The sequence below is a fragment of the Schistocerca americana genome, chromosome 2 (assembly GCF_021461395.2).
Source record: "Schistocerca americana isolate TAMUIC-IGC-003095 chromosome 2, iqSchAmer2.1, whole genome shotgun sequence".
In the NCBI taxonomy this organism is placed as follows: domain Eukaryota; kingdom Metazoa; phylum Arthropoda; class Insecta; order Orthoptera; family Acrididae; genus Schistocerca; species Schistocerca americana.
The window spans coordinates 763,041,912-763,065,992 of NC_060120.1; the positions used below are offsets into that span (position 1 = coordinate 763,041,912).

At 38.1% G+C, this 24,081-nt stretch overlaps 1 protein-coding gene across 3 annotated transcripts in view; it reads right to left on the reverse strand.

Moving 5' to 3' along the window:
* Positions 1-10,441: 10,441 nt before the first annotated feature.
* Positions 10,442-24,081, reverse strand: part of LOC124595081 (solute carrier family 66 member 2) — a 61,826-nt gene continuing 48,186 nt past the window's right edge. For all 3 annotated transcript variants that reach the window (XM_047133664.1, XM_047133665.1, XM_047133663.1), the window contains 2 exons: positions 17,183-17,399; positions 10,442-12,510 (listed from right to left, as the gene is read on the reverse strand). In XM_047133664.1, the coding sequence (XP_046989620.1) occupies positions 12,318-12,510; positions 17,183-17,399 (410 nt within the window). In that variant the 3' untranslated portion in view covers positions 10,442-12,317. The remainder of the gene's footprint in view (positions 12,511-17,182; positions 17,400-24,081) is intronic.

The following is a 24,081-nucleotide window of genomic DNA, read 5'->3' on the forward strand; positions in this document are numbered from 1 at the left end:
TTGAATGTTCATTTGTCAACATTCTGTATTAGTAGTCTCATCTTACTTTAACATGCACAGGTTGTCATTTTTTCAGTCTCATTTCCCACCATTGACAAAATATTTGTGTACAACACTATCACATAATATGTCTAAGTTCTGTGTTCATACAGTGCAAATAACACGAGTATCCATCATTACAGATGCCAAGGAAAGAAAACTTCATAACATGAATTCGCGATAAGCCTACATAACTACGCTTAGCTACACATGTGACAAGTTTACTTAGTGTGTCCTGCTCTCCAGGAAACGTTATGGACATGAACAAGAATTCTTTTTACTCTACCACTGCAGTCCATTGAGTACATCATTTCATAGTTATCTGCTTGTCTTAATCCACTTACTTTGTGTTTACTGTGTACTGACACATTCTGGCAGTACAGTATTGTTTTATACAACTGTCATAAATGACAATTTTTCCTGTCATGGTCGCCAGATGTAGTGGTTGGGGAGAGAGATAATGTGAATTGTCCAAAGTTGAAGTAACTATTGTTTACCCACAGAAAAGCACGCAGGTACAGATGCATGCATGTTAAAAAAGTTGTGACAGTTCTGGAATATTTATTCAACGTTAATTCTATTTAGTTTTGGTGTGTGGCTTGGTATTTACCTTTTCTCCCCAACAAGTACAACAATGCCAGTGTGACTGCAGTGGTTATTATCCCTTCGTGTTGACTTCAACTCTGAAAAGGTCCATTTAAAAAATGCAAGTCCTTGTCGCATCACGAGAAGGAAATTAGGACGTAACTCAGTAGTAGAATGAAAACTTGCGACTTCCGCATATTGTAACTTAACACAATAGTGAGAGAGTGCAATTATATATGTCTTTATCACACCAGCTCCAAAGACTGACAGACACCGAGATTGGTGAAAAAAGACAAATGAGGTAAAAAAAAGATAGTTTTATTTTTTAATTTTCTGTCAGCATAGATATAATCATACCTCCCAATAATATCTATTGCACAGGGATGAGGCAAATGTTTGTTTATATGCGTAGGTCATTTAAGGACCCTACACACATGCAACACGAAAACACGATTCGTATGAGCTGAGAAAGAGAGAGAGAAAATACACTCACAAGCAACTGGTAGCTGCTAACTTGGAGGGAACTTTTCTGTCACCAATTGCAGCTTGTCATATGACTATGAGCTCATCAGAGGTAGTACTGGCTGCTATTATGACAGTCTTATGCAGGATGGGTATGATGGATGACAACAGTGCATTTGTTCACAGCCAATGTTCAGTACCTTGTGCACAAGGCACTCCATCTTCATTGTCATTCAGATACTGGGCTTTTCACATGCTGTCTCATGAGTGTGCTGCAAGTGCTTTAATTTAAATATAACAGCCACTGTGGGAAACAACGATGACATAGGTCTAGTCAACAGTTTCACATTAAAATTGAACAGACTACAGCCACAAGACAACAACAGTTCACTCATTAAACCTTTTGCTGCTGTAGGTGTGTATACACATTCTGCTATGCCATTCCCCAGGTGCTGTAGACAGGTATAAGTGCACTGCTTGATTTTCCTGCAGTGCTAAGACTGCATCCAGGGCCGCCGACATCTCACTGCTATGGACAAGTTACATCCTTACCTCAGTGAATGAAAAAGTTTTGAGTATTAACATACATGCCCCATTGCATGCTATCATTTGCAAAACATCTCGTTTTATTATCTTGCATCATTTATGAGATACAAAGATTTTTGAGACCACATGGTTCATGATGTGCAAAGAATGAATGGGCGTGTCACAAGAGACTGACCTTCAGATATGAAACACAATAACTCGAGAATGAAGTGAGATATTGTTCTGCTCTCAATTTCAAATAAAATTTGATGGCTACATTTGAGTCACTGCAATGTGTCAGCTAAAATCAACCATACGCAAAGTTTACACCATGTGTTTTTACATCCGCACTCTTTAAAATTTCCTGCAGTGTTTTTCTTAATTTGATGCAGTGCATTAAGTACAGGGTTATTACAAATGATTGAAGCGATTTCACAGCTCTACAATAACTTTATTATTTGAGATATTTTCACAATGCTTTGCACACACATGCAAAAAACTCAAAAAGTTTTTTTAGGCATTCACAAATGTTTGATATGTGCCCCTTTAGTGATTCGGCAGACATCAAGCCGATAATCAAGTTCCTCCCACCCTCAGCGCAGCATGTCCCCATCAATGAGTTCGAAAGCATCGTTGATGCGAGCTCGCAGTTCTGGCACGTTTCTTGGTAGAGGAGGTTTAAACACTTTACCATTAAGAAAAAATGTTGTTTCATCACTGAAAACAAGTTTCGCACTGAACGCATCCTCTTCCATGAGCTGTTGCAACCGCGCCGAAAATTCAAAGCGTTTGACTTTGTCATCGGGTGTCAGGGCTTGTAGCAATTGTAAACGGTAAGGCTTCTGCTTTAGCCTTTTCTGTAAGATTTTACAAACCGTCGGCTGTGGTACGTTTAGCTCCCTGCTTGCTTTATTCGGCGACTTCCGCGGGCTACGCGTGAAACTTGCCCGCACGCGTTCAACCGTTTCTTCGCTCACTGCAGGCCGACCCGTTGATTTCCCCTTACAGAGGCATCCAGAAGCTTTAAACTGCGCATACCATCGCCGAATGGAGTAAGCAGTTGGTGGATCTTTGTTGAACTTCGTCCTGAAGTGTCGTTGCACTGTTATGACTGACTGATGTGAGTGCATTTCAAGCACAACATACGCTTTCTCGGCTCCTGTCGCCATTTTGTCTCACTGCACTCTCGAGCGCTCTGGCAGCAGAAACCTGAAGTGCGGCTTCAGCCGAAAAAAACTATGAGTTTTTCTACGTATCTGTAGTGTGTCGTGACCATATGTCAATGAATGGAGCCACAGTGAATTTATGAAATCGCTTCAATCATTTGTAATAGCCCTGTATAATGGATAATGAAAAGAAATTCAGTTCTTTATCAAGTTAAGTTACCAGACTGTACCGTGTGCAAAAATAAAAATTGGATGACAAGTATTTCTTACAGGCCAGAACACTGTCTCTCAGCACATGCACCAGCATTTTGTGAGCCATACAGCAATAACTAAAGCCATATCAGTATGTAATGCAAAGAACATGTCTGTAGCAGCAAAAGTATTAATTCAACGCTACACCCCACCCAAAGGTGAACAGACATACCATCCGCAACATCTCGTCACTGTGGGGTACAGAAGCTATCATCACACACACATGTACCTCTGCTCGCTGAACAGACATGAGACACAACCACTGCGTAATGAAACCATAGAAGCTCACCTCAACTGTTGAGTCAGTACACACTAATACATGTCAGTGGCAGGGTACAAGCATAAAACATTCTTAGACTTCTTACCACATCAGTTCAGGATAAAACCTCAAGCTTTCAAAGATTACCTTCATCAGAAAGACAATGAATCCATCTCTGCCCTTAATAAAGGATTTAATTTCATGGCTACACCAGGCACTTTACGTATCATGGAGTTCATTCGCGAAGTGGAACAAGCGTGCAGTATCTCTCATACTTAACCACCAGTTGCATTTTAGCCTCGACCAAGCTGCCCAAATCTAACATCAGCACATCAAAGAGAGAGGAACTCCGTGCATTGCGGAAAATGAAGATCTTGTGGTACTTCTGGCTGACAAGGGAAATTCCATGGTTGTTCTTACTACCACTGAATATCACAGCAAAACGGCATCCTTGTTGGAAGGTAGCCCGTACAAATACCTAAAACAGAACCCAACTGTCATGCAGCAGAAAAGTGGTGGAGCTCCTGAAGAATTCTGGACTATCAGAGGATGTCATCAAAAATCTTGGAGCACGAGCTCTTTGACCTCACAGGCTGTATGGATTACCTCAAGTCCACAAGGAAGGTATTCCATTGAGGCCAATTGTTAATGCTGTTGGTTTTCTTACCTACAGGCTGGCCAAATATTTAACTAAGTTGAGGATTCCAATAGTTGGCTGCTGTGAACATCACATCAAGGACACTCTGAAGTTCATTGGGAAAATTAAACGGTTCAGAGTCGGCCCAAACAATATTTTAGTCAGCCTGGATGTGGTCTCTATTCACCAAAGTTCCTGTGGAGGACACACTGAAACTGTTTGCAGAACAGTTGCTCTGATAAGTTATGACAACCACCTATTTCTTGTATGGCTGTAAATTTTATGAAATGACAGACAGAATGGCCATGGGCCATCTTTTTAGTGAAGTATTTTGAAAAACATGCATTAAACTTAGCTCCCCTTCATCCATCTTTATTTTATCATTATGTTGATGACATGTTTATGGTTTGGCCACACGGCATAGCGGCTCTTGAGCACTTGCATGAACATATGAGCAACATGCACCCAAACATACAGTTCACCATTGAGACAGAGAAAGAGAGAAGGCTGCCATTTTTAGATGTTCTGGTAAAATGAAAGTTGGATGGATGCCACTCAGTGTGCTGCAAGCCAACACACACAGTTTTTTCCATCCAGTTCGGAAGAGAGCAGCATTAAATATACTGGTACACAGAGGAAAACTGTTTCAGATGAGGACCACTTAGATTCTGAAATTGATCATATAAAGTATGTGCCCGAAAGAAGAGCTATGGGTCATGTGACATGAAATCATCTTTCTCCAAGAAAATGAAACGTTAAAATGTTGAACATTCATGTGACGAATCATTGACTGCATTCCTTCCTTTCTGTGGCACTACATCCCACAAAATAGAGGCCTGGGGAGATGACATATAAGATCTATTTTCTGACCTAAGAAGATAAAGGAGATGCTATGCCCTGTTTAGAAGGGTCTCAGTCTCCCTGGTATTTATAACATCCCCTGTGTGTGTGTGTGTGTGTGTGTGTGTGTGACACAATTACATCGGGCAAATCCATCTGCACAGTTTTCGGCTGCTGTGCAGGTCAAGAACTGGAGAAATCTGCAGTTGCAGCCTCACAAACAAACACAAAATACTGATGAAACAAAAGTTTTGTCCTAGGCTCCTACATATTGGCATTCTGTAATTAAAAAGGCTGTAGAAATAAGAATGCATATTCAACCATGACAGCAGAGATAATCGTAGCATTACATGAAAGCAAGTCCTCATTGCAGAGAAGAGCCACAGATATTTAACACAGTGTTTGTGCTACAGTGGGAGTAGTGACACCACCAGTGCAGCCGTTGACACCATCTGCGACAGCTTTACATAATTACTGACCAATCAAAAGCCTCTATGGGCTATATAAGACTACCACAGCAGTAGTTTTAACAGCCAGTTGCTCCTAACAAAGACAATGGACGTAGCTTGAGGTTTTAGCCTAACTGACATGGCAAGAAGACTAATAATGTTTTATACAACAGTGCCATCATGAAAGACTTCACTCTCAGTGTATAAGTAAATTGAAAAAGGCACTACGTCTCATTTGCCAAAGGGAAACTGTTCAGCCAAGTGACAATGATATTCTGATGTGGGAGACATCTACACAGGATGAAACAGTCCTCAGTATGTCTGCCATCACCACACACTGGTGAATTTCACAGGAAACTTGTTCAGTTGCATTTGTCCTGCAGGTGGCTTGTGCCGTCTGAAGAACATGCACGGACGTAAGGCATTTTTTTGGTACCATAATGAGCAATTCTAAAACATCAAACAAGATGTTCATATCTTTGATCCACATCTGACTAACTTTAATAAGTAATTTTTTTATCGGTCACAATGGCTCTACTTATAATAAGTTCATTGCCTTGCGAAGTCCGTGTCACACCATGGTTTTGCTCGAGGGGTCTTGGTATCACTTAATTCGATTTACTCATAAGAATGCTGGGTGCTGCCAAATGAATATCGCAGTTTTAAGGCTTTCCAGCATTTATTATATTCAGCTTACAATTAGTTATAATACATGAAATGGAAGAGAACTTCAGTTTTGTTTGTATACTTATGCACATGCACTACTGACTGCAGTTTACGTGCCAACTTTACAAACAATATGTTGCTGCATGGCAATGAAGATTTTCTGGATCGTGTCATCTTCACTGATAAATCGACATTTCACCTAAGTGGAAATCTGAACACACACAATGCTCCCATCCCACGGCCAGAAAATCCACATGAGATGGTATAGTTACAACCAGAATTCCCTACATAGAATGTCTTTCGAGCCATAGCCCAGTAGAAGGTTTATGGGCCTATATTTTTTGGTGAAGTAACTGTAACTGGTGTTTCTTATCTTGATGCACTAGAACCATGACTCTTTCCTCAATTGGAAGAAGCTGAATCACGGAACTTTATTTGCAGCAAGATAGTGCATGAACTCACTGGCATAACTCAATTCATGACTGAACAAAATCAAACAATGGAAACTCCAAGTAGGAATGTCAGTACGTGATTGGTTAAATGACAGTAACCGACCATGGGATTGGCCGCAAGGGACTAGATGACGGAGCTCATTTTGCATAGCCTCCACATTCACGCATCTGACGCCATGTGATTTTTTACTTTTGGGGTTCATAAAGGATCACACTCAAGTGCCTCCGCTACCAGCTGATATGCCCAACTTAAGAAACAGAACTGAAGCAGTTGTTGTAACAGTTACTTCAGACACACTGTTCAAGGTTTGGGAGGAATTCGCCTATCGATTCAATGTGTGCTGTGTGACAAACACTTGTACGAAAAACTGAGTTGCTCTTTCATTTGATGTATAATTTATAATTGTAAGCTGACAACAATAAATGTTACATAGCCTTAAAAACCTGACACTCATTTTGAAACACGCTTTATATGATCGGTCAACTGCAATAGAAGCTAATTTTGCTGTTCTTGTCTTTGCAACAACCTTCCTTTGAGACTACAGTTTATAATGAAATACTAGATTACAATTGCAGTGATGCTTCAGTTGGACTACAAAATAGTATTAAGAGAACGACTGATCTGACAACAGGATTTGCCTCCTCTCTGTAACAGGCCAAAGTATCTTTTTTTATGAACTACTTTTTGTGATCATACTAAATTTATCCTTTCTTTACATTGATCTGAATTCAGTTTAGCCATTGAGAACTTTCTTTTTATTTTTAACGTATTCTAATCAAAATTACAAACTGTTTTACTGATATAGGTATGTGCCTAAAAATTAATATTATTGCCATTCTAATCTTATGTATTGATTGTTTACATCAATTTTTATCTTCACTTCCTGTTTTGCTTACGAAGTGAATAGTGTGTGGTAGGCCCTACTACTATTTTTAATGATAATGATCATAACAACAACAACAATAATCTTCATTTGTGAGCCTACTGCCAATTCTTCCTTCCTAGCACTCCTTCCATAATGTCATCTTTTAAGCCACCCAGATAGCATTGGATATGCAACAATTTTTTGATCCTTCTATTACATAGGGTGGTCAGAAACAGTCTGGAAAGCTTGTATGGGTGTTGCAGGGTAGGTTGTGGTGAGAAACACTTGTTAAGAAAAAAATCTGATACACTGCACCATTTCCATGTTAAGTAGCATTGAAGTTAGCCCATCAGGCAGTTACATGTGCAACTTCAAGCGGTCTGCCACAGATGGCACTGCGAAACGTAACATATTCTTTGTTCGATTTTAGAAAACTGGACAAGAGAGCGATACAAAAATTTGACTTAGGATGGTAGCAAGTATCAAACCCAAGCCAAAGGCTGAGCAGTCTCATGAACTATCATCTACGCTATGAGAACAACTGACACTAATTGTATCTGGTGGGACACCTGAATCTGCGCATAAAATAGCCTGATTGGTTACCTTCAATGCTAATGAACTCAGAAACAGCGCAACATATCAGTTTTTTTTCCTTTGTAATTATTTCTCAGCACAACCTACCCTGCAAAACCTTTACAAGCTTTTCAGGCTGTTTGACAACCCTGTATAATCAGGTGAGATTCTGCTCCAGACAGTAAGAATCCACTGGCCTAGAATAGATACCGAGGGTTTCCACATGTCCCTTTAAAGTATCCACTACCAATCTTTTCCTTCTGTTAAAAAAGAGCTTGGCATGCTCTGAATGACCATTAATTAATCTAGCATTGGGTCACCTGTCATCCATCCATTTTCTTGGCTCCTAAAATCAAGCACTGCAGACATTTCTGTTCTGTTGATGTGGCTTTCCTTCATATGGGAGGAACTTAATTCCAATTTCTAGTGCACCCTGAATTGCTGTTATTTTCGACTTTTCGTTGACAAAACTTCTTATAGGAATGCTTTTAACATCATTCACATCGATAGTAATATCTGACAGTACATCAAAAGAAACAGGCATCTAAAGTGTTATCTACATGGCCCAGCAAATTATTGTGGACTTTTCTTAGCTTAATTGTATCACACTGACACGTAAGTAGTTTTTTGTCAAATGCTGCTGAATTGGCATTGTTCTTCATAATTTAAGTCCTGCTTTTATCATCCTCACCCACCAGCCAGTAGTTGCTCTGTATTCAGAAAATTCCTCTTTATGTCCTGTACCTTCATTCCGAAAATTGCTTGAGTAATCAGGAACTCTTCATTGTGTTTTTCTCACACACTCTGAACAACTAGCTGTACCATTTCATGAAACCTTCCCCGCTTCAGTCTCCTAAAGAAGCCTGGCATATAGCTCTGGCAGTATGCCAAAGTTCCACCAGTAAATGTAAGGTGACCCCTATATTAAACTATTAAACAAAGTAAAGATGTTCATTTTGGGAACAATAATTTAATTTGCAAATATAAGATGACGCTGTATTTTTTCTAATGACGAACTTGGGGGAAAACCTCATTTTACAATTGAGTAAATATGGTATTTCTAAAAGGAAGGCTGTAGTCTGTGTATTTGTTTCAATATTTTAATAAGGTTTTTTTTCCAAAATGTAGTCCATCCTGCTGAATTTAGAGGATCAGTCAAGACATAAGGAATGAGGTGATTCTCAGATTATGTATTATTATGTTCACTACTGTAGTATAGTCTGTAGATACTGTCACATAAGCACACTTCAGAATCCCTTGAAGGTGACGGACAGACAATATGACCTGTTTTCACATGGATAAAAACCGTCAGTTGCTGTTCTAAATGCAAGCACCAGCAAGGTCATTATTTCCAGAATGAATCTTTCACTCTGCAGCAGAATGTCCATTATATGGAACTTCCTGGCATATTAAAACTGTGTGCTGAACCGGGATTCAAACCCAGGATCTCTGCCTTTCACAAGAAAGTGCTCCACCAACTGAGCTAGCCAAGAAAGATTCACAACCCATCCTCACAGTTTTACTTCCACCAGTATCTCATCGCCTACCTACAGATGTTCTCCTGTTAACTTAGGACCAGCACTCGTGGAAGAACAGGAGTACTAGTCCTGAATGTTATGCAGGAGAACTTCTGTGAAATTTGGAAGATGGCAGATGAGGTACTGGTGGAAGTAAAACTGTGAGGACAGGCCGTGTGTGGTGCTCAGTAGCTCAGTTGGTAGAACATCTGCCTGTGAAAGGCAAAGGTTCTGGGTTTGAATCCCACTCCAGCAAACAGTTTTTTTCAAGGTCCGCGTTGTCCAAATACTAATATTTGAAGCCGAACAGAGAAAAGGAACTCATAGCAAACTAAAACTAATAAAAAAGTTCAGTCCTCAGAAAAAAACAAATATGTTTAGAAACAAAAATGGGTGCAAAAAACTGAACATTTTCCAAGTTATCTGTTGAACTATTCCTATGACTAAATTAATGTTTATTCTCTTTGGGTAATAACTGGATATTAAACAAAAATTAGAAGGCTCTCGACACTTTAAATATCATTGCTGCTCAAAATACAGGATAAGTCCAAACAAGATACTGTACTCATTATAAAACTAAGTGTTCTCTTCCAAAATAAAGCAAGGAAATAATTGTACAACATAGGTTTGAAGAGCAGGGGTGCAGTGATCAAATCAGTTGCAGTTCATCAGCACATTATATGAATTGATACCATGAGAGACTTAAGGGACTCTGATCAATCTGCCGTGACTAATGGTTTCACCCAACACATTCCAAAAGCATAAAAATAAAAATCAATTCACTGTCATACAGATGGTGCTCATCACCAACAGATCTGTGCTAATATTGTCTGTAAAAATAAATCTGAACATCCCAATGTACACCACAAAACAGATAGTTACGTAATAAGTCAGCCTGGGTGTGGCTCTCCCTATATTTTCCACTCCTGTTTCAACAAATGCCAGACTGGTTTTTTACCTTCAACTAGTGTGTGGGGTACACCAGGTAAAAAGTATGGCAATACAAGTCAAGAATACCCCCCCCCCCCCCAACACACACACACACACACACACACACACACACACACACACACACACACACACAGATCTTTAGCAACTGACATCAATTTTGTAATATTAAACATACTTATGAGGTGCTCAGTAAACTAACATATCAGTTTGTCGGCCAAAAGAATTTTATTCAAAAATATTTGCATTTACACGAAACCTTAAAAACTAAATTGTAACAGAAGCTGTAGATACTATTTTAGGCTATTTCTTTAAATTTATATGAATGAGTTTATGATTATTCTCAAGAAACAACATGGAATATTATATTACAATAAACTCTGCAGTATGGATCAACTTATTTCACACATATCAATTTACATTACTAACATTCTTTACACAGTCCCTTAAGTATAAAATTATAAGACATTTAAAGTTGTACTGACAAATGTATCAGGGGCTCTGTATCTTCCCTAACAATTAATTTTCTTAAAATACTAGTGATATGTACAAACATTTAAAATTTATTGGTATGCCCACAACACACAGTGGGAATGATAAAAGAGGGTACAAACATTATTTACAAAACAAATATCTCTGCCTTCGAAGTTACTGGCAGCCATTTCCTTAACCTATTTGTTTACAAATATTTCAATTATGCTCACTGTTGTAATGACTACAAACAGATGTGCAGGATCGTTAATTGTTATTGAACTGTACACTAATCCTGGAATTGGAGTATAATATGCATCAAATAGGGATAAACTCTAGTATGTTGTGTTAGGCACATATACTCTTAATTGTTACATAAAATTCAAGCATAAGATTTTTAATACTTCAAGGCCAACACACTCACTTAAATGTCACTAGCTTCTCTGAAAGCTACCTACAGCAACTCTGGGATCTACAATTAAGTTTTTAACAAAGAACTTTAGTCAGGTTAATCAAAATAAAGTTCTTATACCACATATTTCGGAACGCAAGCTAGAGAAGTCAATATAAGAAGTTAATTTTGCAAGTCTATATCCACTTTTAGAGAAAGCTGCAAGTCACTGGCCACATATGAGAAGTGGTTCTTTTTGTATCACATCTCAGGAGAGGGGGAAGAAACCCCTCCCTCCACATTTACTGCAGATCATCAATGAAGTTTAAAACAATCGGTAATGATCGATGCCTGTAGTTACGCACAATCAAAAATGGGTAGATTTAAGAATGACATATAAGATGTTTCGTGTTATTTGCACAGCTACCAATAATGGATTAGAGAGCTGAGTGACAAGGCAATATTAACTGAATACTACAAAACTCACATGTAAATGAGATATTAGAGATGTTCTAATGCACAACTACATTTCACTTCACTTTTCAATTTCTTAAATTAACGTCATACTTTATTCCCTATTCCTAGCACTATTAATACTTGTTTTATACTGAACAAACAGAACCTAGTGGTAATAATTACCACCTACTAAAACCACTAATCATTGAGGCTATTTATAAATAGTTGTCATGAACCACAAATATTTTCCATCACACACATACAAAATGCTTCTTGTTGAGGGTACTTAGTATTACTCAACAATGCTAGTTAATCTGTAGATAAAGATATGCACACTCGCATGCGAGCTTCCCCCCCACAACCAGAATAAACATCTACCTGAATACTAAAATATTCTCATTCATTAGATTTAAAGTATATCATAAAGAGACTATTTTAGCATTATAACTCAATTTAGATATGATTAGTCTTAAGTGGAAAATTACTTCAGTTTAAGTACAGATTTTTATACTTTCTAATTACTTTGAATCTGCATTTATAATATTAAAACCACTAGTTAATTTTATGCTGTCCACACACACACACACACACACACACACACAATCACTATATAATAGTTGTTACAGTTCTCATTAATACAAAATACTGAAACAATATTTTTTTCATAAAAGACCAACAATTAAATGCACAAACTACAAAACATTCTGTATTTACATCAGTAATGCAAAATCACAACACAGTTGATCACATAAATGCTATTTTATTAGTCTGGCATATCCTGCTTTTTAGCTCTAACACCAGAGCTATTGCGGTACCAATAAACCTGTGTCAATATACCAATGTCAATGAGAATCTGTAAAACTCCACAAATCCAGAATTGTGGAGGAGCTTGCCTTACCAAAAAATATATTGTTTTGAAGATATCTCCTGTTGTCCACATTAGAACCATTTGCACGCTGAAAACGAAACAAAACAAAAAAAAAATAATTTAGGAGCTTATTCGTATTTTATACACTTACATAAGCCAGACCCAAACAAATGTGAACATTTTTACAATACCAACGCACAGCAGGAGAGGCTATGTCCTAGATGAAAGGACATTGCTGTGAAATGATCACTAAAGATGATTGTCTAGTTTACCTTATCTATTTTACCAACAACAATAATAATAATAAAATAATAATAATAATAATGTTCTGCTTCAGAGGTTGCTGAAAGTTTCAAACATATTCACTTTTGCTTGCATGTTGGGTTAGGTAATGTGTGGTATTCTATACAATTTTAAGAGATGTGCTTCAAACCTTTTCACTTTCATTTCCAGTTGAAACAGCTCTCACCAAATGACAGGCATACAAACTGCACTTGCATTTGTACTTCGGGGTACACACCACCACTTACAAGAGCTTTATATCATGAAAAGAGCATGCACCATTCAAAAATGCGACTTAACCCTTAACTACTATGGTAGTTCACAGGAACACAATTGCTATGGAGGGGTCTCTCAGACTGCATTTTTTTATTTTATACATCAAAACAGAATTTTGCTGAATATATATAGTTTCTTGATTTCCTGCCATTCATTACACTTCTTAGATGTGGACTTTGTAGAAATTTGATTTTTTAAAACAATGCAGTATTTTAAACACTTTGACAATTAGAAGAAGGCAAAATTTGGAGTATATTTTTATTTTATGAGTTACGAAAATAAGAGCAAATAGTTAGCCCTCCACTCACACACAGATCATCATCAGAGGGATTATATTACGAATTGGTAATATAACTAGGTGGAAAAATCCAACCTGACTTACGATAAATTGTGTGCGAAGTCAGCTTTCAGTTTACGACTCACCTTTGCAATGTAGAGCGAATATTTCAGTCCATAAGTCTCCGAATGGAGAAACTTTGCCAAATTTTGCTTCTAAAATTACAAGTAAAACTAAATGTGTGTTCTCATGTGCCACTGAATCATACTTTAGTCAATTTCCACCTGCAAATACTTAACACAGACCTTCCTGGAACACTCCAAACAAATCGGAACACCACACTGGTGACAAGCGTATCTTGTTTTCCTCTTCAGACGACGAGGGCAAAAGGCACATGTTTTTCGATTTTCGAAGTCTTCTTTCGTTATCTGGGGCTCATCTTTTAAGTGAAATATTCTTCTGATGGTGTCACTCAACGCTTGTGGCAAGTGCCCAATAGAAATTCTACGATTCATATGAGGTTCAACTAGGTCTCTTGCTGGAGTCTTCATGAAGCTCAATCTCGTCATTACTTCTGCCTTTGGATAAGCTTGATGTACCACATTACCATTTACACCGCAAGCAACATCCGCTAATGTGAAGAAAATGGCCAAAGGCCATCTTCCTGCCTGGTGACTTGACAAATACGCTGCACACCTTTGGTCGAGACAGCCCACACCACCTTTTATTGTATTACAAAATAGGATGATCTCAGGTTTTCCTTATTCAGGATCATTGTTTACTGAATGGTGCATAGAAGAGATCAGTATTGCAGCTTTGGACTTCTTGGGCATGAAGGAAACCAGAGTCATGTCTTCTGTAAAACCGGGCACACCACATTTCTTATTAGATAAGATGTTCTGTGGTATCTCCTATTTGTTCTTTTTCAGCGGAAACACTGTGATCTTTCTCATGGCTGGGAAGGGTGTGACCCTCGCTGCCTTTTCCAGAATAAATGTATGCATTGTACAAGTAATTTGTAAGAGCGTCAGTCAAACACTGAACTTTCAGGCCATACTTTGCTGGTTTGTTTGGCATGACATTCTAAACCCCACCTTCCACGACAAGGAACAAGCATTTCATCAACACACACACCCTACAGAGTAGCAAAGTTGACTGTTTTCGATGAAATGCAGAAAGATTTGTGAAATTGCTGCTGATTTGTCTATTTTCTTTCTTTCCACCCGATCATCTGGATTGTCAAATCGTATTGCAGACAATGAAAACAGAAATCTTTCTTTGGTAACAGCACATCCGAAAACATCTCTGCCTGTTCCATCGGTTGCAAACATGCTGAAAACAGACTCATTCCCCAATTTGAAAATGGGTGAATACACTAATAGATCCATTAGAGCGTTCAATTCAATGACATCAACATCTTGTAGATAGGGTAAGCAATTGTTAGCGAACTGTGCTCTAAGCTTAGACACTTTCAGATTTGTCCATTGAATGATTTCATCTAGAATGTCTGGTGTAAAGAACAGTTTCCATACCTCTAAAACAGCAGGATTTTCTCCAAGACTTTTCACCATCTGTCCAGTCCAGGAAGCTGCAAGACAATTTTGTGTTGCTTTGTTCTTACATTAGCTGGTGGCTGCTTTTTTTTCCATCGAAAACATCTATTCTTACCGAAGAAGTAAGCTCCATCGTCATCAGCTGTCACATCCACATCTGTTTCACATTATAGGCATTGCACAGAAGGTCCAGCTTTCCCCACCACGGAGAAACAGTAGCATACATCAAAAACGCAGCGTGCAATCACTATGGTACGTCTGTGCGACCTCTCAAGGCTAATAATTACGAAACAAAGAGCAGCAACAATGCAAGAATGCTGGCACGTGTAGCTTGTCAGCCAATAGGAAAGTACACGGAAGAGTCCATTTGGCTTTGCATGGATGTGAGAAATATCTTGACACAAAAATTCATAGACAGTCGATAGTAGTTAAGGGTTAACGAAATTAATTCCCATATTAAACACAAATTTACATTCTTACAGTAAGATGTAATCAATTCACATTCCTAAGTATTTACAGCACAAATAGCAACAACCATTAAATCTTTTAAAATATTCATGACGACGGGACTTCAGCACCAAGACTACAGCACAGCTCCAAGGAAAATGTCACTATTCTGGCAAAAAGAGAAGTTTCATATCATTTTGTGGGATCTATGTCATGGTACTTGCAATATATTTTGAGTGACTGATTTAACATTCCCTCTCGCATACACAACACCTGGTATCCTGTAAACCACTACCATAAATCTACACAGAGATACAAGTAGATATCAGACAGAACTTATCAACACACCTTATTTCTTAAAACTCACTCACAATGAAAGTGCTACCGTTATTTATTTATTATGACTCTTGGCACAATGGCCATCGAGCTAGACCTTCGGGCACTGTGCCTGAACCAATACACCAGCAGACAGGTTTCATGATGCTCCAGCCCTCTGTTGGACATATCGGTTAAAAGTGTGTATCATGCCCTGTTTAATGTGTGATGATGAGTCTACGTGCCTTGTTTAATGTGTGATAATGAGTCTACTGTTTTTCCTTTATTGTTGTGTATAGTTTCTGATCATTAAGGTATTACCTGTTTCTTATGTTGAATGCTCATGAACTGAGCTGCAAGAAGAATGTCAGCTTGCCTTCATAAAGAATTTGTCATTGTATGTGTTCTGAATGACTGGATGGTTGGTTGGTTGTTGGTTGGTTGGTTGTTTGGGGAAGGAGACCAGACAGCGTGGTCATCGGTCTCATCGGATTAGGGAAGGAAGTCGGCCGTGCCCTTTCAGAGGAACCATCCCGGCATTTGCCTGGAGTGATTTAGGGAAATCAAGGAAAACCTAAATCAGGATGGGCGGACGCGGGATTGAACCGTCGTCCTCCCGAATGCGAGTCCAGTGTTGAACCACTGCGCCACCTCGCTCGGTGATGACTGGATGATACATAGACTAGTAAATTAATTTCATGTGACTGAATCCATATTCTGCGAAAGAAAAATGTCTAGCAAATAAAGTGCTCCAACCAAGAATAAACTACATGAGTTAGGGAGAGCCTTGGCAAGAAGTCCAACATTCAGCACTTCAGACCTGTGTGACCGCACATCTACCCACAAAGCTGTGCACAAACTCCAACCGAGACCTTTGAAAATAATGTCAGTGCATCGACTGACCAATTCAGATGATATTTAATGTCAACATTGCAAATGGTTATTGCAATTATGTGCATGACCCTAAAATGCTCTGTTTTTCAAAAGAAAAAAGGCTGCATTTTTCAAGGTATGTGAACTTACAGAACAATCAACAATGGTGTTCTGAAAATCATCAGTTATGAGTTTCTGTTTGATGTCTAAACAGGAGTGTGGTGCACAACTCATTATTATAAGGATTATTGGATAAATATTCTTCCATCTAACTGTTGCTTCCTATGGGAATATGAACAATATACTGCAACCTGCGATCGGCGAAGTAACACCAAATGAAGAGTACCTGTAGTTATTTCATGCAGTATAAGGCAAAAACACACTCCTCGAATGTGTCCGTGACACTATCACAAGGTGTTTTGATGATCCGATAGCTGACTGGTCTCCTCTCCTCAGATCTAAATCAAAGTGATATTCATCTTTGGAAGTGTTAAAAGCCAACATGCACGCAAACATGGGAGACAATATTCAACATATGATTACAAGAGTTTCAGCAGTGGAAATTTGGTGAGCCGTTGACAATGTGGTCATAATAAAGTGTCAGGCTGCTCTTGCCATAGCAGGATATCATTTTCATCACTTGCATTACATAAACGTAAGCTTACATCATCGTTTTGCGTTTCAAGATTATGCTCAACTAGAGAAGATGCATCTAGTGATACATTTAGTTTACTCACCTCATGCCCAGTGTAGACTTGTTCTGGTAATTTTTTTTTAATTGTGGGACACCAAGCATTGCTTCAAAAAGTACTGCTAGGAATCCAACCAATTCCACAAATAATGGCACGTCAATAAAAAGGTACATAACTATGCCACAGGCTATGTGAAAAACTATGAGAAAATCTATATACGAAATGAAGTCTGTCCAAGCCCAGAAGTATTGTAAATCAAAGTCTGAAAAAGAAGTATGGATAATCTTGTAATTTCATCAAGCCACAATACCTAAACAGAACAGAAATCATATTACACTTGTAGGCAAAATGAACCAAATAACGTGCAGAAAATGATGACAGATATAAGATGGGAGGGGGGGGGGGGGGGGGGGGCGTAAGCCGTATTATGCGAATCAACTCTGATACAAGATAATGCCAATTTTTGTATGAATGTTAGTACATAGAGAAAATGCACATGCTCTTGCATTTAATCGTACTGAGCTCTGAAGCAGCAAAAGTTTTTCAATGACACAGATGGAGAGTATAATGTCTAGTCCAAACTTAACATATTTGTTTTACTTGAAAAAAATAAATTGTGACAAGCTATATTTAACTCCCAACAAATATATCTACTGTTGTTTATCTTGAAAATATTACTTGCTGTTTCTAAAAGATAAAAATCATTGATCCAAAAGCTGAGAAGGAATGGCTGTAAATATTAGCAACAGAAATATACACTGATGACACAAAAAATTAAGAACACCTGCTTAATAGGTTGTTTGTCCATCTTTGGAATGAAATACATCACTGAATCTGCATATCAGGTATTGAACAGTTTCTTGGCAGGTTTGTGGAAGTATGTGGCATTAGATGTCTATGCACAGGTCATGTAATTCACGGAAGTAAGTGGCCACCGATTTGTGCATGTGGTGATGGCACCCAATAGTGACCCATATGGGTTCCATGGGCTCTACATTAGGTGTTTTTGATCGCTGCGACATCAATGCGAGTTCACTTTAATGTTCCTCAAACCACTGTGGCACAGTTCTGCCTCCATGACAAGGACTATTATACTGCTGAAAGGTGACATTACCATCGGGGAAGACATCACACATGAAGAGAGGCAGGTGATTTGCAGATGTCAACTTCAATTACTACCACAGGTCCTCAAGCACAGGAGAATGTCTCCACAGCAAAATACCGCTCCCACCAGCCCGCAACTGTGGCGTGCTGCACGTTTCATGCCAGCATTCACCTTGACAGCGTTTGTGGAAATTACCATCAACCTAATGTAGCAAAAGTGTGATTCACCCGAAGAGCCGGCACTTTTCTAATGATCTAAGCTCAGCAATGTACTATGAATGCTGAGCTCCAAAACACTTGGGCATGCACCATCATTGTGCTCTTTCAGCAGAGATGCCACAGATCACCATCTGTCCTACTTTACAGAGCAAACAAGCCTCCGAAGTTATGGACATCCAATCATTTAGCATCTAGCGGTAGTTTCATTGTCCTTCACCTCTTTCTGTAGATGCTCAAGACAGTAACACATGAGCAACCGACCAGCTTTGCCATTTGTGAGATAGTCGTTCACAGGCTATGTGTAATAATAATCTGCCCTTAGTCAAAGTTGAGATAAGCAACGGATTTCCCCATCTGTAGCCCATATCATTGCCAGGGTGATCCCCTGTTGATGTCAGGTTCACTTACATACTTTTCTCACTGCATCACTTGCCTGCAACACCATCAGGTGGCATCCAATGATGCAGTGGGCAATGGTCTTAACGTTTTGGCTTGATCAGTGTACCTGCTGCTGTTGTTAAATTAAGTACAGAATGATATGGTCAATAGCACCAATTTTCAAATGAAAAGTTTAGAAACTGTCAAAAGAACGAATAATATGCTAAAACTAAACTGACTTCTAAAGATGGTAAGTACACTAAACAAAGGCATAGTAGAACCCTCAAGCAATTTCAATAACCTGGAAAAATAAATAAATAAAAAACATCCCTTAATTCTATAAGAGAGGGTCCATTTCATCAAAATGAGAGTCTTGACATTGGTGGGGTTGGGCAATTGTACAGTGCAGCCATCGCTGATTAAAGGTTTACTCAATTTCAATATTAAAAAACAGAAGTTGTAATTTTTAATGCCTGCTTTTTTCCCCTAAACATTTTTCAAGCTGGGAGGAGCTATAACTCATAAAATATACAAGCAATGACGTTACATCTTTTTGCAACTAGTGAGTTGGCCTTGTTTTACTGCAGTTCATAGAATTTTGTGATATATTTTAATTTAGACTTTTGGTGCATGTTTATTACACGACTTTTCTGTCAAAAACATTGACTTATTTCAGAGTGCTGCCATTTTGTTAAAAATCATTTTTTAAACACTCCTGTGTACTATGTTGGACAATATCATCAGTTTCAAAGCACCTTTTGAAATTTTGTTCTCGGTTGAAAATTGTAGCATTCAGAGCTCCCATCAACCACCCTCATACTCCGCAAAGGCCTTCTTCAATGTTGTGTAGTGTCCTCTGGGTGCAAGTTTACATAAAAAACAACCGCACACACAATACAATCTTGAGGGTGCAGTATAAAGGTTCGAGATCAATTTTGTAATTTGTTATTTTGTTAAAAAAATCATGAATATCTGTGCCAAAATCCAGTGTGACCTTGGTCCACCCCCTTAAGGATATTCCTTTCCATCTGAAAGACTGGAGCCAACACAATGTGCTAACCTCCTACCATTTACTATTTAGTATCCTCAACAATCTATTCCTGAATACACATTTTGCCTTTTGCCTCTCTCGTCCACGATATGGTAATAAATGAACTGCACTCATTCCTTACAGCCTTGTCAGCTTGTGTATTTCTCTGGGTTTCCAATGCTCCTGGTGTTCCTTCTATGAGCACTGTAGTGAGTGAAGTGAATGTCCTGCACATTTCTGTTCAACAGCATGAATGGCACTTAGGAAATCACAACACATAAAAAAATCTCCTGCTGCTTCAGAAGTTTTTGCATCACAGAACTTTGCATGATGTCCATGTTTCATATCAAAACAGCTGACTGATAACAGTAAAGACTGCATTAGCGAAATATATCTGGCTTCAAATTAGGAAAATAGGCACACAGAGTCTTAAAAGATACTGTATGCCTACTGGCCAGTTTGCCACTAAGAATACTGATGTGATGTAGTCTATATTATTATTCAATCGTTCAGGTTTGTCATATAACACGATCTTAAAGGGCAGTTCATACAGTCTTCTGAAAGGCAAATTCTATACACATAAAGAGAGTAATTTCATTAACATTAAACAATGCCCTTTCCTTGAGACCTATCAGAGTAAAGTATAAAGCTTTGGTGCTCATATACAAACAATTACATAAAAACTATCTGAAAATAAAATCTGTTACGTAAACCTATGTTAATACTTTCTAGTCTACCATGTCAGGTTAGGTTAGGTTAGGATGTTGCTACTTCACTTTTGTCCTGAGTGGCTTTTCATTCTTTAGTGATGTAGAAAGATTTGTTGTCCTGTTGGCAGAGTAATGTCACCTGAACACAGATTGCATCTGATGCATACGCTGCACCACAAAGAATTTCCACCAGGTTTGGAACTGGTACAGTGCTTCAGGCCAGTGTAACCTAAAATTTCAAGGCAATTATTTTCAAATTTTCAATGCTACAGAGTCCTATTTTGTTGTTGGAACTCCACTGCTCTGTTCATCAATTTCAATGCTTACACTGATAAGGAACACTTCTGATCATTTCACCTATGGGTGTTTGTTGAGACTTCAACTGTGTCTCCACATACACAAGCACACAGCTTTTTTTTTTTTTTCTAAGAAGGTTAAGTTTCTTCAAGTGAGTGTCAAAACTGTTCACATGCTACTGCATACAAAACCGGTGACAGGGTTGCCACAGACCATAATTGGTGAAAATGAATGAGAATGAGGCAGAGGCAATTTTATCTGCTACAATTTGCCTTCTGCCAGTCGGTAGTGAATGTGACACAAAATCCACATACAATTGTCTGTTGAACATGTTCAGGATATTGAGAAAGTTAACACATTTTGTGCCATTTCCAACAAAACAGTCTAGGACCTTTCTTCTTCGTTGAGAAAATTATTAATGGTATTGTCTATCTTGACACACTGTAACTATGGCTCATGCCAGAACTTTAAACTGACAGAAAGGATTTCATCTTGCAATAAGATGGCATACTTCCACATTCCCACAAATGTGTACGATACTACCTGAATGAGACATGGCCACACTGCTGGACAGGCCATGTTGCAGCCACTGACTTGGCGCTACTCAAGTGACCATCACAGTTGCCAACTTGATGCCTTGCAATCTTTTCTTGTGGGATCACATGAAAAATGGTGTCTATGTTCCATCTCTACCACAAAAACTCAAAAGACTTACATTGGAGCAGCTGTTCTTACTGTCACTCCTGATATGCTGGGTTGAGTATGGGCAGAGTAGTAGTACTGATTAGATGTGTCATGTAATGAAGGATGGACACACAGAATATTTATAAATACTGTAAACAAAAATGAGAGTATCTCTTTCACATACTGTGTCATTTCTTATGCTGTCCTCTGCCATTTATCTGTACCAATTTTTTTTAAAGTGTTTCCAGAACTTTATAAACACTCTGTAAAATGAACAAATTCTACAGTGTCTAGGGAATCAGCAGAGCACTGTGATTTGACATTAATCTTTAAGATTTACAATATATTTGCTGTATAAATAATTTTTCAAAGTTGTAATATCTGCACTGATTGTGACATGACTATAATAAAATTAGTAACTCCCCAATAGGAAATAAATACAAACATCACTCATAACATAAAAATGTACATAATAATGTTTCCTGATATGCACTTTGCAATACATATGACTATTCTATGGCACAAATTGCTACTGAAGTGAAGTTCTAATTTCAATTAGTGTAGCAGTAATAATAATGTAAGAAATAGAAACTAGTACAACCACAGAATAAATACTTGTAAAATGCATATAACTAACATGCAAGTGCTATGTCATTTACAACTTATACACCCCAAATTAAAGTGATAAATTGCTATACTAAGGAATGACAATGCAAAAAAGATGTGTGCCATCACTCACCAATTAATTTCTTTAATGGGAATCAGTTTAACCAAAATAAATACAAATATTTTTATTGATACAAAAAGAAAGGCAACTACTATTATCTGCCACTGAGAAACAATAGTCAAATCTTATTTAGTTGATTTGTCAAAAATATGACACACACAAACAACAGTAGTTAATACTTTAAAAATGCCTTGCATTAAGAACAACCTGAACAACAAGAGATATTACCCAACAAATGATATCCAGCTACTTTTTTATGTAACACTGCAGCACTTTCTATCCAGTTTTTCTATCTTATTCAAGAGTGCTCATAAAATGAAAACTGAGAAAAGAATTAGTTAATAACAGGGATGAATAATGTGCTACGTCTACCTAAGATAAATTACTTGCTCTGGAGCTGAACTATTGCTTTAAAGAACACAGTAAATTCCTTAATACCAAAAGGAAAAAATGACAGACATAAAAAACATTGAAAGTAAAGCAAAATGCATCCTAAGCAATGTTAAAAAAGGAGGGTACAGATTACAGGGACACTGATGCAAGCATTGAAAGCGCCCACTCCCTACTCCCCAACCATGACTAGCAACATTAATAATAATACCCACACCCCCATGTACCAGTGAGAAAATTTTGATGGGTTACAGCTACTAAGAAAGATATAAAAGTTAATATTTGTGAAGCACTTTTTATTCTAACAACAAATCTTTCTGAACATGAGGAATGAAATACATACTAAATTCTTGCACTAACGCAATAATATCAGCAATACAATTTTGATTGCAATTGTATGCGTACTATTATAATGGTCACAGAGCCAAAAAACTTGTTCCCTTTCAGAACATAATAATAATTCACAGTAAAATAGGTATTTAACAGGTAGAACAAAGGGAATGGAGGCATTTTATGAATAAGAAATTCTTAAGATCTGGAGCTAACTTCTCGTTCTGATTTATATTTGTCACATTTATATTTGTTCAAGTATTATATCCACAAACATACCTTGGCAGTGAAATGTACAGTTGAACCACAATTTGGCTGAGTGCTTATATACTGTAAACTATGCGCAACCACTCACGTGTCGAAGTAGGTGTGGAAACAAGAGTAACCAAAGAGGGTGGAATTAGTTTAATAATCATATTTTTTTACTGGCTGTCATGTTCATAAAACTGTAGAAGAGTCAGTAAAGACAGTCTAAATGCAGACAACTGCCTAAAACAACTTGTCTTACAGCCCATATGCGAAACATGTATATTAAACCTCTTAAGGCCCCGTAACAGCGGTCATGTGTGTGTGAAAGTTGTTGTGTGACAGTTCTACTTCTGAAGGACTGTCCCAAACAAGAAAATGTTTCTAGTGCTCTTTTCCATTGCACCCAACTGCAACTCAGTGGCTCCTCTAAGTGGTAAGTAGCAACCTACCCTTCCCATATTGCTGTCATTCCATCCTGGACTTCCCACTGATTTTAATCCTGGTATTTTTGCCAGCGTCATCAAAATATTGGCCACAATGCTGTTATAGTCAATATAATCCCAAAGGGTTTTGTATCCAATAGTGATTCAGGTCCCCTGTCCATTGCAGATGTGGACTATCAGAGGTACTAAGGCTGTGAGCTGCAATCTTAATGGGAGCCATGGCCAAGACATGCATGTCACATGGTAGACCCCTTGGCAACTGTTTACCACTGGGCTTGTGGCATAGATTCAGTGCTTTCTGTACTTTGTAGCTGTATTGTGCATTGCACAAATGACTTGACTGTTTTTCGGTCTCAAGTGGTTACTGATTTGGAACTGTTGTA